Raw genomic sequence first — 19,405 nt, forward strand, 5'->3', positions numbered from 1 at the left:
AAATTAATTGGGAACTAGGAGAATGCTTGCCAAAGGGGGTTGGGACTTGTTCCCAATTAAAGGTAAAGGTACCCCTGCCCGTACGGGCCAGTCGTGTCCGACTCTAGGGTTGTGTGCCCATCTCACTTAAGAGGCCGGGGGCCAGCGCTGTCCGGAGACACTTACGGGTCATGTGGCCAGCGTGACGAAGCTGCTCTGGCGAGCCGGCACCAGCACAGCACACGGAAACGTCGTTTACCTTCCCTCTAGAAAGTGGTACATATTTATCTACTTGCACTTTTAGGGGTGCTTTCGAACTGCTAGGTGGGCAGGAGCTGGGACCGAAGACAGGAGCTCACCCCACCGTGGGGATTCGAACCGCCGACCATGCGATCGGCAAGCCCTAGACGCTGAGGTTTTACCCACAGCGCCACCCGTGTCCCCGTGTTCCCAATTACTTAATAATAATTCCATAATATGTTAAAAAAAGAAGAAGCTGTTATTCAGTCCTATAGAAGAAAGCAAAGGGCTACATTGCAAGGAGGCATCTTTTCCAGCTCTGACATTGGTTGACCTGGTCTCCACTGAAATGAACCCCACGGGGAACATGGAATACATTGTACACCCGCTGGGGTCCTTGCAGTCTATGAGCTCTCTTGCTCTCTGTCTTTCTGGCTCTTGGTCTTCTCCATTTCAGTCTCCCTACAGTGCAAACACTGCTTTGGATATCATATTTAAAGAGTTAACAAGGCTTTTCCATGTGTGAAAAGGTATGTTGTCAGCTGGCCTCTGGCCAGTTTCTGAGACCCATTGAAAGCCATTCCCTGCCGTTACTTATTCAGACAAGATAGCTGTGCATGATTTGCAGACTTGGGAGCCGTTCGTGTGAGTGACATTGTATTCTACAGGGATGGGATTAAGACCAGTTCTAGGGAACCATTCTGTGTAAAAAGAGAGAGAAAGAGTCCTTAAAGCTAATACAGTGGTGCCCTGCAAGACGAATGCCTCGCAAGACGAAAAACTCGCTAGACGAAAGGGTTTTGTGGTTTTTGAGCTGCTTCGCAAGACAAATTCCCCTATGGGCTTGCTCCGCAAGACGAAAACGTCTTGTGTTTTTTGCAAGTTTGTTTCCTTTTTCTTAACATCGTTAATACAGTTGCGACTTGACTTCGAGGAGCAACTCATAGAACGCGGTGTGGTAGCCTTTTTTGAGGTTTTTGGTGATTTTTGAAGCTTTTCCAAAACTTTTCCGACACCGTGCTTCGCAAGACGAAAAATTCGCTAGACGAAAAAACTCACGGAACGAATTAATTTCGTCTTGCGAGGCACCACTGTACATGGAGCAGCAGTGTAATCCTATGCTGCGTGAGCAGGTTTCATTTCTTCATCCTTCACTTTCAGTAAGGCTAACACACTGGACACTATGCAGGCAAGAAGAATTGCGCAAGTACCAGGTGCTCCATCAAGTCATTTAGGGTTTCTATGTTAGCATCTTGAATTGGGCCCAGTAACATAATGGCAGCCAGTGATACTTGCTCAGGATCAGTGTTGTATGATTCCCATTGTTCCAACTTTCCATTGAGGCTGAGTAGACATAGGGGTGCTTAACATGGGTTGCTTCAACATACCTCCACATGTGGTGGGAATGTCCCAAAACCCAACCCTTCTGGACTGCAATCATACAAGAAATATGCAAAATAACTAAGCAAGTATTAGAAGTCACCCCAGAACTGGCCCTACTAAACATCTTCCAAGATAATAATGCCCACTCACATCATAAAGAGCTCATAACCCACCTTCTCTCAGCAGCCAGAAACATCATAGCCAGACACTGGAGAAATCTGTCAGGAGTAAGCATGGACCAATGGTACCAAATAGTATGGGAAACAGTCTTATTAGAAAAACTAACAAATAAACTGAAACTGACATGGGGACAAATAGAAGAAGACGCCTTCACCCCAGTATGGCTCCCCTATATCACACACACAGCCCAACAAGACGACAAGAATCTGCCAAAAATCTACAAATCAGTCTGGCTAACCTGACTCAGAAATACACACACACCGTTCACATACAAAAACAAATCTCACTACAGCCACCCAAAGACAACCAACCACAACCTAGGCTACCACCAACCTCTCTCACCATCAAGGAAACGTAACAAATCTCTCTCCCCCTCTTTTCTTCCTCACCTAACATTGTATGTAACACTAATGTCTCACAACAAATGAAACTGAATTGTAGGAAACACAACTTGAAAAAAGAGACAAAAGTGTTTTTGTACAATAAGAAATGTTTAATAAAAATATTTTTTAAAAGAAAGAAAGAAAGGTTGGTTCATGCTGTTAGTAAATACCATGGGACCCGATATCATTTCTTTATGATTCTTTGACACTCAGCATAGAATGGGAGTGGCTCTTTGGGCACCCTCCCTTCTGGCCCGCAGACCTTGCCCCCTTTCTCAGGTGAGATAGGAGCAAACAAAGGTGGCCTGTTGACTACTTGCTTGGAACAGCAAGTAAACCTGACCTAAAAGGCTTCAAAGGGATTGCGTACTGTTCAGCTCCCTGCTATAGCTCCCAAGCTGCTGTATGCAGGAGCTGGGAGTGGTGATGTGCCAAGTAGCACAAAGAGTGTGCACAAAGAGTATGAACATCTGTACCACATGGCCCAGTCAGGCCTATTGATGTGAAGATGCGTCCTTATTGTCTTGTCTTGTCTTCCTGTTTGGCTAACTGAGGTCCATCTCAGTTCAGACGTTTTTACCGACACATTTACCTGCAATGTATACAGGATCACTGGCGCCCTCAATCATTCCTCACATTTAGGGACTAAACATTGAGACAGGGAGATCCCACACAGAGATGTATGTAGTGGAGCTCAGTTTCTGAAGCCACATACTGTACATGGGAAGGCACGACGCAATAGTGTATTTATGCAAATCTAATGCACCATTGAATCTAATGTGTGCCTCAATTTTCAAAACCCTTGAAACCAAAAAAGTATTTGCTATGCCAGTGGTGCTTTTCAAGCTTGCAATCAAATTTCATGTGCATCCTAATTTTTTGCAATGTAATTTGGCCAAAAAAGAAGTGCATTGCATTTGAGTAAATACGGCATGGGAGAGTGTGTGTGTGTGTGTGTGTGTGTGTGTGTGTGTGTGTGTACATCTCAGCAGACAGTGGCTCAAAAGAAAGTTAGTCATATTAACCTCCCGCTGAAATTAATTGGGCACATATAAATTAGAAACAACTAATCTGCCCTTCTGATTTCAAAGGGGCTTAAGCACAGCTAACTTTTTTTCTGGATTTGGAGCAATAATCTTTCTGTTAAAATAAAATAAAAATCTAAGCTACCACGGGATGAATCCCCACCAACTCCGAACTGATACCTCTTAAGTACTTGACAACCCACCCACCCCTATCTGTACAGTCCAAGGGAGGCAGTAAAACCACGAAGTTCCTTTTAAAAAGGTATGCTGTCAGATGTGGGCAATGGGCTGCATTTTGATCTCAGCCAATTGGACCTGTTAGCATATTATTGAAAGAGGTGATTGGCATTTCGAGGTGGGTTGCTAACCTTCTACTTTTCAGACTGCCCCATTCCAATGCTGAAATTGCCTTTTCTTCTTCTCTCTTGCCTAGATGAAATAACAGCTGTCACAGTCCTGCCTCTTCTAAATTGCTGTATTTCCTTCAAATCCATCCTTGTAGCTTTCTTGCTCTTTGTTAAGTCTTGTCTTAAGGATGCCAGCGATTTGTTAGATTTTTCAATATAGTGCTGCAGCAAACGTTTCCATTTGAATAACCCCATCACTAGGAAAACATACCCCCCCCAAAAAAAAAACCACAATAGACAGTCCTCATTCCTGCAGAGTGCCAGCAGCAGCCAGTGTACAAAAGGGTTTCTTCTATAGTGAGGGAAAAGTCACTAATTTTTTCACAAGATCTTTACTGGTGCCTTGGAAAACTATCCAGGTCCTTTTCTGCATGGATACAAATACGCGAAATCCGGGTGAAATGTAATGATTTCCAGTAGTCTGCACTGGCGTGAGCAGTTCCTCTGTTGGCAGATGAAAAAATATATCAAATGTACAAGCTCATTTGGTAGATGAGGCAGCATAATTTCTGGTGTTCAGGCCATGAGCGCCGTTGCTTATGTAACCAAAACAGCACCACCTACCCGCGGAAGGTATCAGCAGGCTTGGGAGAATCCCAGGTTTTGCAGAAGTACAAAAAAAGGTCTTAAGAAGATGAGCCCAAAACAGGCCAGTGAGGAACTGAGCATGCTCAGTGGCCATGGAATGCTGACTGATTATTGACAGGGAGGAGCCAGAAAACCCGGAAGGAAGCGGAATGGAATGGAGTGGCTGGAACCCTAAGCAGAAGTATCACCACACTGCAGCATTTTGTTGCCAGCCCCACTTGCATAAATTTAATAATAATAAATACGGGTCAGTGGATTGCTGCAGAGAAATCAGCAGTTTGTTATAATAATAAATGTTGCAGCAGAGAGCGGGTTGCAAAGAAATGTGGCTGGAATCCTTAAAGAGGGACTTTCTTTCTGAAGGCAACCTTTCAAACATAAATAAACCTGTGGGTTTGCATTCAATGCTAGCTCTGCTCAGAGTAAACCCACTGAAAACTATGGACATGACTCACCTAGCTCTATTAATTCCAATGAGTTTTACTCTGAGCATAGCTTATTTGGATACAGTCCATGGAAATTTCCCATGTTGGTGTTTGCTTTCTTTAAAAAGGCAACAAAACAAAACAAAACTTGTAACTACGGAACCCAAATATTTGTGCATTTTTATCTAGGGCTTTTTCCTATTCTGCTGCTTTTAAAAAGTCATAATGTTGCACATGCACTTTCTTACTGAACCTGTCCTAGATACAGGATTATGACTTTGCAGTTTGGCAAATAAATAAGTCCCTGTTTAAAATGCAGTGTCCTGCACAGTAATAGTAATGGGAACACCAGAGATTACTGGCCGAGTAAATTTATTTTTGTGTGAATGTTCTCTCTTTTCAAGTTTGCTTCAGTGTGAATGTCCCTCTTTAAGGTAAGGCCTACAGTGGGGAAAATGCCCAGGTAGGTTTGTTTCCAGGCCTAATACATGCAAACGCGAGGTGTCCCTCTCCAGTCTCATAATATATTTCCATTCAGTCATCCCGGTGCATGGCAAGTGGCGTTTAACAGAGGGGGACGCCAAGGGGCTGTAGTGCATGCGTCTGCATGGAATGTATTCTGCTCAAATCAACTTTGGGCAGTGGAGTTTGGCCCACGTACCATTGGAAAACACTCCTTCATTGACTCCCCTGCCTCCCTTCTCACCCTTAAGGACTCTTGACACCTCCAAGTCCCTTCTCACAGTCCTGATCAGTGTATTGGAAAGGGATGATAGAACTTGCCTGTGGCTTATGTTTGCTAGCATCTAAACAGTGGAGAGAAGGGAAAGCCAGGTGGGCCTCTTTTGCTCCAGCTGCCGTCAACGTGCTTCTCTACGTTGGTGGCAGCCAGGAGGGTTTGGCTCGAGAGCAGACGGAAGCAGGAGCACAGAGGAAAGGTTGGGGGTGGGGCAAACAGAATGGTAGGGGGTCAAGACCTGATTGAACACCCACCCACACACCCACACACCCCGTCCTAAAGGGGTTTCAGTATTCAAGGACAATGAATCATTTGGGGGCCAAGCAACCCACCAGTGTGTGCATCCTGAGCAATAGGAGCAGGTTGTCAGAAACCTGCAAACACAGGGGAAGAGGGCTCCTGATTTTACATGGAGCTCCAATCACATTTGGACTTCTCCATTCTCTTTTGTGAAGAGGTTTAATGCTCAAGAGGCAGCACATGCATGCGTAGGGAGCATTTCTTTTATTGATGGAGAAGGTCTAGAGGACAGTCCATATGTTCATATTACAAGACTAAGGAGTTCCTATATTATATGGATTTTGGGTCATGGCCAATTACTTTTTTTTAATCCTTTGTGAGATTTAGGGGGGGCTCCTGCCATCCAACCCCACAGGTGGATATTTATTGCTGTTTATGTTCATTTCCAAAGCACAGTGATGTGTTTATTTAGTTTTAATTGTAGCACCCTGTGCGTTGCTTCTCTCCGCCCTTTTTAAAGAAGGAGGATGTTCCCTTAACTGGGATTTCTGCCAAGTGCCACCACTCCTATCCTACCATTGTTGTGGCCAGAGAAATCTGTTGACCAAGTTTGCAACATCCCCCCCCCTTACTCCGTAACTTTATCGTGCAGTCAGTCCTCTGCATGACTCCTTAAAAATCAGTGGGCTGGTTTCAGTAGGTCTACTTCGATTCTCACTTAGCAAGCTACAATCCCAGCAAATGTATGATGTTGCAAACTGATGAAGCCCACTTCATCAGACACATGAACTGTTACCCAGACAGTGGAGTGGGAATTGTGAAGAGTGAGGTCAGAGGGAAAATAAAACCCAAACATGCATATTTGTTTCTGTGACAGTTAACCAACTCATTTGAAACCCTGGAGTTTCCTATGTTCCTAACAGAGCAGTGTTGATGATAACAAAACCTCCTGGCATTGGGAAGCTGATTAGCACATGAAGTGGGATAAATACACGATATCTTGATCCAGGCCACAAGTGATACAGTTGAATTTCTTGCTCAGCTGTTTCCTACTGGAGCCTCTCTTCTGAAGTGCCATTTCAGAATGTCTGCTGCTGCTGTTTTTGCTGCAGGAGAGCAGCACTGGAAATTTTGGTGGCAGATAATGTATAATAAGAAATGAAGTTCTAAAACAAGACCACACCATGCCCATGTTATTTGTGGCATTCAGCATCCAGTGCGCTTTGCATCTTCTGCAGCTTGCCATTGTACAGTCTCTGAGAAAAACGTTCGCCGTGGGGTGCCGTGCCTTTAAAAAAACACCCTTGCCCATGAACTAGGCACCACCTATAAGACTGGAATCTTAAGACAGTAATGCTAAGAAGGAGTAGAAATGCCGCTGGACCTGTTTGCTGTGCTCAGCAGAAGGGCCCCAACAAAGGGCTTCAAAACAGATCACTTTCATGAGAAGGATAAGGAAGGGCGGTCCAGTATTCTCAGTTCTGCGTTTAGGAAGGCAATCGCTAAGGCCCAAAACAGAGGGAGTAAATGCATTCGCAGATACTTTGGCCCTAAATTGTACATTTGGTTCTTTGAAAAATTAACTTTTGTTCACACCCCCAAGTTTAATTTTCGCTGCAGAGCCAGCCCAAATTGTTTTGCTTCCTGAGGTGGAGGGAAGGGTGGTGCCCATCTGAAGAAATGTGGGGCTTAAATGTAATAAATAAATGCCTAGAATTTGAGCTTGTGAACATGGCAGGCAAGCCATCATAACCAATCTGCTGTTTGTCAGGTGCAAACCCGTGTATCTGTATCCTCCTGATACAGGGGTGGAGGGGAAATCGAATTTGCATTGCATTTCAATTCAGGCCTAACTCGTTAACTCTTCCAGAAATGAGCCAAACTTTGTGATGCTGTTGTCCAACTAAAAAAAAAAAAAAAGTGTGCAGAAATGCATATGGGAGAGGAAGGTGTGCCTGCAAATGCGCATCTATATGAGTGCAGATGACACGCCCAGCACATTACATTAAGCAAAATGGCTTGCTAGAATTAGAAGTGATGCAAATGAATTTTTACCATGCTATTTTTAAACTTTATTTTAAAGCAAATGGATGTGGAAATATAGGCAGCTGAACTTAAGATTGGGGCAATGAGAAATTAACAGGTTTGCCCATGTCTACCCCCTTGTTTCTTCAGAAAAGCTGCTTGGAGCACAGAGTGAGAGGAGCAGCAGTGCTTAACCTTTTCTCCACCTGCCAGTTCCTCACTCTACATTGCCTTCCCCATGTGGCTTTTCATCCCAGCATCTTTCAATAGTATTCTCCCCCCTCCCCTCCCATTTTTTTTGCTCTTGCTTAAAAAAAATATTAAGCTCATCAGACCACAATTACTTTAATTCAACCAGGAACTTCCTAAGAAAAGAGAGTCAGTGTGGTGTAGTGGTTAAGAACAGTGGACTCGTAATCTGGTGAATCGGGTTCGATTCCCTGCTCCTCCACATGCAGCCGCTGGGTGACCTTGGGCTAGTCACACTTCTCTGAAGTCTCTCATCCTTACTCACCTGACAGAGTGTTTGTTGTGGGGGAGGAAGGGAAAGGAGAATGTTAGCCACTTTGAGACTCCTTAGGGTAGTGATAAAGCGGGATATCAAATCCAAACGCCGCCGCCGCCTCCTCCTCCTCCTCCTCCTCCTCCTCCTCCTCCTCTTCTTCTTCTTCCTCCTCCTCTTCTTCTTCCTCCTCCTCCTCCTCCTCTTCTTCCTCCTCCTCCTCCTCCTCCTCTTCCTCCTCCTCCTCCTCTTCTTCTCCCTCCTCCTCTTCTTCCTCCTCCTCCTCCTCCTCCTCCTCCTCCTCCTCCTCCTCCTCCTCCTCTTCTTCTTCTTCTTCTTCTTCTTCTTCTTCTTCTTCTTCCTAAGTAAAGCTCTTTCCCACTCCATCCTGTTCCCCACATCACTTTGTCCCTCTCGCTGCCTCTCAACCTCCTCCTCCTCTCTCATCCTGTCTTCCACATTCACTCTATCATTTTATCTCTGACCTCTACCTTCATGCCATGCCTTTCTATTTTCTCCTTTGCCTCTTGCCTCTGGTTTTCCCACCCACCCACCCACCTGCTCTTCTCAATTAAAGTAAAAAATAAGTAAGTATTGAGGTCTGATCCTAGGTGGGGAGGAGGGAGGGAATGGTCTCAACATGGCTGGTATTCTCATGTTGGCTTCTACGTAGGCAGGGTCCAAAAGCAGCCCAGACTTGGCCAGTTGGTGCAGAAAGGCAGTTGCTGGGAACTGCGGAGAGATGGTGGGGACGGCTTTGCGGGAGAGGTGTTTGCAAAGGAGGATTAATATAAAACGAGGGTGGGGGACCCTTTTCATCCTGAGGTCCACATTCCTTCCAGGACAAGCTTCCAGAGACCACAAGCCAGTGGTGGGTGGGGCCAGAGGCAAAAGTGGGTGGAGCAATTGATGTAAATTTCACAGTAGGCTAGTTTCTACACACACTCGCAATCCCCCTTCTACCCTCTATGCAGGCAAGCAAAAGGCATTGTTAGGGTTCAAGGACACATTCCAGCCAGGCAAAATCATGCAAGCAGGGTACAAACCAGGGCCAGTGAGGGGTGTGGCTTGGGGAGAGTCCATAGGGCCAGGTAGAAAGGCTTGGGAGGCCGCCTTTGATTCCTGGAAGTTTGGCTCCGCAGCCCTGATATAAAGCAACCAAAGAGGAATGAAGATTGAAAGGGGGGGGGAGTCATAGCTGTTCCTCTTCTCGGTGCTTCAGGTAGGCCTACATTGCTAAAAGCAAACATATGACTATGGAGTTATTATTTTTATTTTCTTGGTGCACTTGTAGTTTAGCAAACAAACAAAGTCAAACACACAAAAGCAAGCCTTTTGAAAAGTAATAGGATAATTAGCTGTTTGGCCGGGAAAGAGAAACATCCAGGAAAATGCAGGGCAAGCTCTGTTGAGAGGCAGGGCTGCACCAGTTACTGCAGGTCTTGTTTAGACCACACCAAAGAGGTTGATGCTGCAGTTGCATTCAACAACTGAGGAGTGGGTGGAAATGGCCACAAAGCCGGTCTTTAGAAAGACTGCGGAACAGCAGAGAAAAGCAAAGCTACTTCATCTGGGTTCTCCCCAATAAAGGAGTGCACAAATGATGTGGCTGGAGTGGAAGCAAACTGAATTCCTTCTACTGTAAGAGCATTCTTCAAATTCTTCCCACGCATTACAGTTTCTTTTCAGCCACTAAGAGGCAGCGGAGTCCTCTTTTCTCTTCTAACAGGTGCTGCAGCAGTAGCAGGTAACAGTTAGCTAATGAATCTATGCTCCATAGCACATTCTGACTTTGTGCTAGCATTGAATTGCCCAGAGTCAATCCTGGTCTGCTTCTGTGCCATGAACAGTAGCTTGATCTGCAAGAAGCAACAGCAGTAGCTTTTCGCAGCAAGGAGAGAAGCATTGCCCCCTCTTTATGGCAGCTGAACAAGGTGCTGTGAAAAGGCATAAGAGCAGGAGGCTAGTTTAAAAGTTGGCAGCCCAGTTTTTACATAACCCTGAGCATGCACCGGAGATGACTTGAGTGATTCACACACCTTCCCTTTGAACTTCTAAGTTTCATGCAGAGACAAACTCTCACATCTGGTCCCCAAAACTGCAAAGAAATTTCAGCTGGAGGAATTCACTTGGAAGTTCATTGCACACAAATTCATTCCAGCCCTAGAACTGCAATTTTCTTCTTCATCCTGCAAGAATGGGGAGCCTGTGTCCTTTAGATAATGTGGGACTGTAACTCCCATCAGCCAGCGCCAGGAATGTTGGAAGTTGTAGTCCAGCAACATCTATAGGGCCACACCTTCCCCATTCCTATTCCTGAGGCTTTTAATTGGATGACACCCCCTATTTCACTCCCAGTAACCACTGGATGCCACTGATGTTAGAAGGATGCAAAAGCAGCAATATTTACACCTATTGTCACAAGCTCTTGTCATGCCATGCTTGTGTTATCAAACTCATGCAAGCTTGCAAAATACTCCTATTGCTTGTCTAAGTAAGACATGAAAATATGTCTATCCCCAAACACAACTAAGAACAAAATAAGGCAATTTCTATTTGGGGGGCCAAATATGTGTGTGGGGTTTTGTTTGGGGGTGTGTGCGTAGCTTCACAAAAAGTTTTTTTGAAGGTATCTAGGAAAGGGATCCTAGCAAATCAGGAGCCTTGGCCAGCAAATGCACATCCAGAGCATTGGCAGGGGTAAAACTAGGAAGGAGAGATGGGTAGGGTGGGTGAGACTGGTATGAAAAGCGCTCAATTCTCCCTTCCTTCCCTCCCATTCCTTTCCATTTTAAATTGCTCCCAGTGGGCAAAGAGGCCATGGGGCTCCGTTGCAAGCAATGGCAACGTTACAGGCAATTTGCTTTCTGATGGGATGGTGTGTGTAGCCATTGTGCATCATTGCCAAGCCAAGACATACAAGTGAGGTGTGGGGAGTCTATGTCAGGAGCTTGTGTCTCTCCTGCTTTGTACTTGGAAAACCCTTTAGCTTAAGGTGCTTCCAAAGGAAGGCTTTGCCAGGAAGCATTTCACAGATGGCTGACCTGTTGTATGGTTTTGAAGCAACATCCTCCTGGCTCCCATCTCCATGGCTGGTGTGACTGAAGTGTTAGGTCTAGCAGCAACCAGTATCAGAGGCAACAGTGGAAGTCATCAAGCCAGCCATTTGCAGAAGTGCAGTGATTGTTGGGTGAAGCCACTGCCCAGGAGCACCCTGGGGACATTTGAAGGCCAAGTGTTTTATTTATTAACTTTTATTCATTAGATTTATACACCACCCTTCATCAAAAGGTCTCAGGGCAGTTTCGTGAGATTCAGCTTGTCGGAATGTTGCCCTCATTGTAGAGAATAGGAGCCACACTCCAAAAACATAACCAGAACCCTGCTGGGTCAGACCAGAGGCCTGTCTGGTCTAGCATCCTCTTTTCGCAGTGGCAGACATGATACCTGTGGGAATCCCCTAAAAGCAGGGCATGAAGTCAGTAGTCCCTCTCCAGCTTGTAGTCCTCATTCACCTGTCTTCAGAGGCCCTCTAATACTGGGGAGTTATTTATCTATTTCACAGCATTATTTATACCCCACAAATCTTACTGGGTTGCCCCAGCCACTCTGGGCAGCTTCCGACACATATAAAAACATAATAAAATGTCAGACATTTAAAAAACTTCCCAATACAGGGCTGCCTTCAGATGTCCTCTAAAAGTTGTGTAGTTTATCTCCTTGACATTCGACTGGAGAGCGTTCCACAGGGAGGGTACCACTGCCGAGAAGGCCCTCTGCCTGGTTCCATGTAACTTCGCTTCTCGCAGTGAGGGAACCCCGTAAGTGTTTTACGTACTCACAATAAAACCTCTTAAGTGTTTTTCAAAAAGAATAAAACAAACTATCTTTTTTTTAAAAAAAAACTGGTATTTAAAATGATTAACAAATAATTAAAATCAACAATAAATTAAAGCCAGATTAAAACACAAGACGGCTTCTACGTGTATGGATAGTGAAGGCACCTGCTTGGTGTCAGTAAGTAGATGGGTCCCAAGTGTGGTAGCTGCCATGCTAAAAGATCAGTTTCTTACAAATGTGGACTGTTATGCAATACCTAAGACCCTGCCAGTTCCATAGATCGAAGCAGTCAAGTGGGGTTCTATGGGGCAAGGCGCTCTCACAGGTAAACAGGTCCCAAGCTGTTAAGGGCTTTGTATACTGACAATAACACAAGCAGGCAACCAGCGCAATCATGCGGCAGCATTCTTCACTAAGTTCAGCTTCTGGGTCCAGCACATGAGCAGAAGCCATCGTTAGCCTTATCCTCAGCGAAGCTGCCGAATCCCCTTTTCAAGCCCCCCAAGTTGGTGCCCCCACCCTTCACGTCGGGTGCTAGAAACTTCCATGGTTTAGCTGGGTGAAGAAGTCCTTCCTTCTGTTTGTCTGTCCTGAGTTTTCCAACATTCAGCTTCAGAAGGAGGCTCTGGGGTTCCGCTCCTCCTGCCTCCTTGTTCATGCCCAATTTGTGGTCTCATCCCGTGACGCCATTTGCAGGCAAGATACGTTTGAATTCATGCTTTACTTATCACAACATAGCTGCCCGCCTAAATATACAGCGGCAACCACTGCTGCATAATATCGTAATTGTAGCTATCTGCTGTTGTCATCGCTCTCGATATTCCCCTGTAAGAGGCCAGCCGGCCTACTCCAAACCCATCCTTCGCTTCTGTGATCTCGTCTGGTCATCCTCATTATCTCCTGGTGGTTTTATATATGCACATAATTTCAGGGACCTGTTGGCTTACCTCAGAAGCCAAACAAGCGAAAACATCCTCACCCCCCGCTTCCTTCCTCACCCCACTTCCCCTCAAAAAACTGGGTTTTCTGTGTTTGGGGTTTTTAAGTACGAAAGAACTCCTCATCTTTATCTCCTCTCCCCTTTTTTATTATTTTTTTGCTTTTCTTCCTCAGAAAACCAAAAGGGATGTAAATAACTTTGATCAAGACTTTACACGAGAAGACCCAGTATTAACAGCAGTGGACGAGACAATTATAAAGCAGATCAACCAAGAAGAATTTAAAGGCTTCTCATATTTTGGGGAAGAGCTGCTGCCATAAGAAGTCCCCAGCATGCCGTTTGGGGCCACCAGTTCACTGACACTGCAAGAGGTGGTTTTCCGCTACCCAGTCAAGAGCTACTTCTCTGACCTTGAGCCCATAACCCTTACTTTCTACTATGTCTATCTATTTATTGTTATTTTCCTTTTGTCCTTGAGCTGGAGGCACTCATGATTTCCATCTCACAAAGGAACGCAAAATATTTTGTGCCAGAAGTAGTTCGTGAAGGTAACACATTGCTGTTGTTTCTTGCTGCTGCTGCCGCCCCCCCTCTCAATTTAGGATATTTCCTGTTGTTCTCCAGAAGGCCGCGACTTGTCCTCCCCATCCTCATCTAGCACCTTCATAAAATCATGGAATTTTAGAGTTGGAAGGGGAACACAAGGGTCATCTAGTCCAACCCCCTGCAGTGCAGGAATCTTTCACCCAACGTGGGGCTCACACCCGTGAGAGTCTCGTGCTCTGTCGACTGAGCTATCCTGGCAGAACTAATTCATTCTGACATTTTGGAGATTTTTTAAAAAGTCACTAGAAAGCTTCCCCTTCCCCCTGACCTGAGGAGATTTCTGACAGCCAAATAGAGCAGCTTTGAGGGCTGTGCTTGACTTCTAGGCACAAGGTTCTCCACTCCTGCTAACAGTTTTCCAAGACATGGTAAATGACCGTCCCATCGCACACACACCTCTCAAGTGTACTAAACAAACACTTAGATTTGCTTTCTTGCCCCTGTGGAACTATCATAGAATTGTAGAGCTGGAAGGGCCATAAGGACCACCTAGGTCAACCCCCTGCAATCTTTTGCCCCAGGTGGGGCTTGAACCCGCGACCCTGAGATTAAGAGTCTCATGGTGTCCCGGCTGAGCTATCCAACCCAAACCAATAGGTGGGGATAAAGTCACCTTGTGTTGACTTTCCTGAATCGAATGTGAATTGGTCGGTCGCATTTGCTGTGGCAGCACAGCATAGCTGTCGGAAGCCGATTCCTCAAATACGGACAGACAGCTTTAGGATCAGCCATTTGCCTTTCGCAGAAATACCCTTCCGTTTCTTTTTAATGGAAAGAGACCTTCAGGACGCTGCAGTTCTGTGGGTAAGCAAGGGGCCCATGGAACTAGAGTTCACCTCCAAGCTTTGATCCTCTTAGGCTCAACCGTGGCCGGTGGGCGGAAGTCAGGAAAGCGAAGACAGCAGCAGGTGGAGCCACAGCCAGTGATGGGCAGAGGCAACCAAGTCTACTTTTGCCCCCCCTCCTCCCCACCAAGTTCTACAAAGGTAACACTGAGACTAAGGAGGAGGGGGCTGGCAGTCAAGTGCCACCTTTCGGGCTGCTTGCGTGTTAAGAAGACAGGTAGGTGGGACACCCTCTGCTTCTTAGGCTTAGGAGTTGCGTTTTAAGCAGAAGGCAGTGCACATTCTTTCTCTTCAAAGTTCTGCTGCGTTGGGCTTCCTAGTTCAATAGAACCAGGCCATTGCATGCTAAGGGCATCTACAGCCCACAGTACTACCAGCTTGAGCTCAGGGCAAAGGAGCCTGGACAGAGGTTTCCCCGCTCTTTGTTAATACTGATGAGAACAGAGGCCATCAGTGCAGAAGGGATGAAGGGACTACAGTGGTGCCTCGCAAGACGAAAAGAATCCGTTCTGTGATTCTCTTCGTCTAGCGGATTAGCAAGCCCATTGACGGATTAGCGGCTTTTAGCGGCTTATCTGCTTATCGGATCAGCTGATAAGCGGCTTAGTGGCTTAGAAAAGGGGGGGGAGGGGAAAAACCCGCAGGAACTCGCAAGACATTTTCGTCTTGCGAAGCAAGCCCATAGGAGATTCGTCTTGCGAAGCACCTCCAAAACGGAAAACTCTTTCGTCTAGCGAGTTTTCCGTCTTGCGAGGCATTCGTCTTGTGGGGCACCACTGTATAATGTGCATGGTTGCTACATAATTCCCACAGCTGTACTAAGATTCTTCTAAGGCAGAATGCCTGCGTGTGCTCAACCTAGGAGTAAACCCTGTTGCACGCAGTGGGGTTTATCTCCAATTAAGCATGCACACGATTGCGTGAAAAAGGCAGGCTTGGTAGTAAATATTCGGCTCCCTACTAGGTGCTTCCAGAAATCTGTCCCAGCAACATTTTTAGCCCTCATAATGCAGGGTTTTTGCGAGGGAGACATCTCTCTTTACCTCCTTCTCTCTGCTGGTTGTACCCTTGAGCTGCTTGCCAAGCCTTACCACAAAGCCATAAGTGAATGGGACAGAGATATTTTACCGTGGATCTTGAAATAAATACACCCAAAGATGCACTTCTCTGCAAAGCTAGTTGCTGAGTGGAAAAAAATCTGCCTGACTGAAGGACTGATAAAAATAGTCAGGTTAAGCTGCCATGGAAAGTCTTAAAGATTATATCAGGAAAATTGCTCCCCACCCCAAGATACGAAACAATGTTTTTTTAAAAAACAACAACAACAAATAAACAAATGTTTTATTAAATCATAAAATCAAAACAGACAGACTTAGATGCTTTATAGACAGATGTTAAAGGGCTAAAGTTTGGGCAAATTCTCAAAAAAACCCAACCTGTAACTGCTTTAATAAAGCAGTGTAGGTTTTCTGCAAATCTTACAGCTTCTCCGACATGTACATAGTAATACTTCCGTAGGGAAACTATTTTAGAAACTGGTACCTGAATCATTCATGTCATTGATGCAATGACAGGTGTGAAGGGGATTTTTAAGAAAGATGCTTTTTAAAGGAATCATTGTATTGAATCTGGGTGATGTCCTACTCTGCTTTTACTTTTAACAGCAGTGTGTTACTTTTGCAGGCTTTTACAAAGGAGAAAAATGGGCATGGTTCTTTGTGCATAGCCTTTTCCCTCTCCGTCCCTTCTCTGCTGGCCTTGAGCCAGGAGCAGCCCACCACAAGCCCGTGTCTCGATGCAGAAGCCCTTGTCCTTCTCAGGGCCATGTGCAGAGGTTGTGAGAGCTGTCTGTGCAAATGCACTGGGAAAGAGAGGGCTGCTTTGAGCTAGCATCGCCAATACATACATAGCAGGTAGTGGCTGAGGGTCAAACTAGCTAAAAGTCTTTGCATTTCGTACGCACTCGAAAAATAAATGCACCCAGCAGCTACATTTCCTCCCAATGCAAACAACAGCTTCAGAGGAGCTGTTTTCATCAGGACTCCAGCAAGGAGAGAAAGGGTTAAGCCCCTTCTGTGATCTCAGTAATTATTGACCCCTCCAACAGCTGCTGGTTGCATTTAAAAATAAGAAGGTGTGCTGCATGCAAAGACACATTTGACAGCGCATTTTGTTTGGCCCCAAGGCATTGTGGGGCTTCTGGTCCTGGCTCAGGGCTGGGCAGAAACAGGAAGGAGGAAGGATTAAGGATAACATGATACTGTACTACTGTACTATGGGTCCAGCTGGGTCATGACCAATAGTACTACTGTTCTTTTGTGTGTGTTTTTGATATTTAGAAGAAGAAGAAAATAATCTGGTATAAAACTGTGCTATACAGGAAGAATACAAAGCCAGGCAAAGCCATTCATTATGTGAAATGTGTATCAAGAGACTGAAGATCAAGATTCAAAAACTGACATTGCTAAGAGTTGTAAATGGATTTTCTTGTGTAGTGATTGAAAAAATAAATAAGGTAACTCATGTGGACAGTACATTAACAAATGTGAAGTTACCGCCTGTAGATTTGCTGACAGTGTTATGTACTTATATTTCTGGGAGTACCCTGTGTTGTGCGTGTGTGTGTGTGTGTGTACGTGTATCGTTGAGTGGTGTGTATACTATATATATATTATGTATATACACACACGCTGAGTGAGCAGTTAAGGGAATCCATTTTACTTGTTGCACTTGGATTTTCCAATTGCAGAATTTATATATACTTGTGACTGGCAAAGTGGCACTCAAAGAAGCTTTTTTCCTTTATCGTTTCTCCTTCTCTCTCTCTCTCTCTCTCTCTCTCTCTCTCTCTCTCTCGCCTTTTGTACAGACGAGGATTTTGTATATAGGTGTTTACTGCAAGGCCTGTGGAATTCAATGAATATAGAGGTATCAACTGCTGCATGTTCAGGCATATTATTAAAAAAACCACAAAAAAACAAAGTTAGCCTATGAAAGAATAATTATGAATATGTCCATGTGCAATACTCTGTATGTGTATTGGTTCAAGTTACTGTCCGAGATGATTTTCCCCCACTTTATTTGTTTGTTTTCTATTATTATTAAAAGAAAGAAAGATGTATACCTATATTAAGCTGTACTAAATCTCCTGTATAGTTTAACTCTATATGGAATGATAGAGATTGGGGTGGGGGGTGGGGCGGAAGGGAAGAGCCATGACTGACAGAAGCACAGGCTAGCCGCAGGCCGCTTTCTCGTGCTGTCTCTGTGGCGTGGAGCTTGGAGACTCCTTCCCTCTCCTGCTCAAATAACACGAGGAGCTCTGGACCACCTGAGAAGAACCCAACACCTGTGGAAAGCGATAATGTTCGCACCAGTCATATTTGTGCAACTGACAGGGCCCGCTGCTGACACCTGCAGTGGCCCCTACATTATTATTTTCTTTTTTTTAAAAAAAGAAAAAGTATGGCTCAGTTCCTTGAGCTGTGGTGGACAGCTGGTCTGGTTGCCACATTCACTTCCCACAATAAGCCTGATAATGGAGCTTCGCTCCAAGGCATTGTGGGAAATGAAAATGGTGGCCACATTCAGCCCCCTGCTCAGAGCACTGTTGCCTGCCACCACCAAGTAAGTCCATCGACGGAGGAGGGGGCCCACCGGAGAGCCAGTGAAAGCAGCACACACGCCCCAAGTTTGGGCCAGGGGCCTGAAGAGGAGTTTCGACATGGGCTTCTGCCACATGGCCCGCAGTGGCAGGCATCCCTGGTTGGAGCCACACAAAGGATTCCCCCCCGCTGCACACATAGCCTGAGAAAGTTGGTCCCGGGGATCTTCTCAAACAGGCAGGATAGATTAGCGTCAGTTTTGCGTCTGGCTGTTCATAGCAATTACTATATTCCGTTCCATTGTGGTTTTTCTTTTTTGTTTGTTTTCGTATTTAAACTCAGGTGTAGTGTTTTATATATATGTTATGTGTGTGTGTATATATCCATATATATACACACACATATAAATATTGATGATTTCAAAATATTAAATATGCTATATCAAGTTACGTGGTCATGTGTTGTCTAGCTTACCGGTGTAGTAATGGAACAAAGCTTTTAGAATAATTTAATTTATCTTCACTAAAAACTTAAGGGCTGGAGCAGGACGGGGAGGGGGCAGGAATAAAAGGACCCCCACCCCTCCAGCTCACGGAGTGGAAGCACAGAGACATCACAAAGGTCACATCATCTCATTAATTTTATGTTCATTTGGGGCGGGGTGGGGATCATGTAGAACTGCCCGTTCATTTTCTGCGTGGTGATATTTCTGCCCTGTGTATTTCTGCCACATGCTAAGCTTTGGCTATCTGAAGCGTGAACTTGACAATGCAAAAGTGGTCTTTTCCTTAGGCGAACCAACAGAGGCTTTGGAGGTAGCCAAGTGGCCTCCAGGGGCTGCCCATAAGACTGGCTAGAATGAGGAAACTATCGTACAGCGCACTGTCCTGTTTGTATGGAACGAGAGGCCTTTACGCAAAACAGGGGATTAGCAAAGCCTTTTTAAAGGGAGGCATTGCGCAAAGCAAAATTGTGGAGTGTGCGATGCCCTTGTTCCTGGTGTGAAAAATCACAAACCATCATTCGTCCTTTTTGAAGCGGGTGGGAGGAAGTCCCAACACCTGCATTCCTTTTTCTTTAGGATGCTGAACGGAAAAACAAATAGCTTCACACAGGCAGAAACCGCAGCTACAGTCTTGGGAGTCCTCTGCCTGCCTCGTTCCAGCGAGAGAGGTCCGTGCAGGTATTAAATGCCCTTCATTCAGTGAGTGTTTGCCAATGTGTTTGGGATGATGCAGGCCCCCATCTGCGTGGCAATACTCACTTGAACCGGGTTGGGCTGCCCCGATGCACCTTCTGATGGCGGGTGCGTCAGCCTCTAAAGCCACCAGGTTAGTTTTGCAAAGGCTACAACTGCATTGAAGGCTTGTGGGGTTTAAGCAACCTGGCCCGTGTGCAGGGAATGCTGCCTTCAAGTCAGTTTCAAGTGAATACATAGAATTGTAGAGTTGGA

The 19,405-nt window shown here is 45.4% G+C and overlaps 1 protein-coding gene across 1 annotated transcript in view; it reads left to right on the top strand.

The window, feature by feature from the left end:
• PRKCE (protein kinase C epsilon) overlaps positions 1–14,919 on the top strand; it is a 311,931-nt gene extending 297,012 nt beyond the window's left edge. Inside the window, exon 15 of the mRNA XM_083494361.1 lies at positions 13,070–14,919. Coding sequence (XP_083350487.1) covers positions 13,070–13,216 — 147 coding nt within the window. The 3' untranslated portion in view covers positions 13,217–14,919. The remainder of the gene's footprint in view (positions 1–13,069) is intronic.
• Positions 14,920–19,405: the final 4,486 nt, after the last annotated feature.

Source organism: Podarcis liolepis (assembly GCF_965112155.1).
Source record: "Podarcis liolepis genome assembly, chromosome: 3".
NCBI lineage: Eukaryota > Metazoa > Chordata > Lepidosauria > Squamata > Lacertidae > Podarcis > Podarcis liolepis.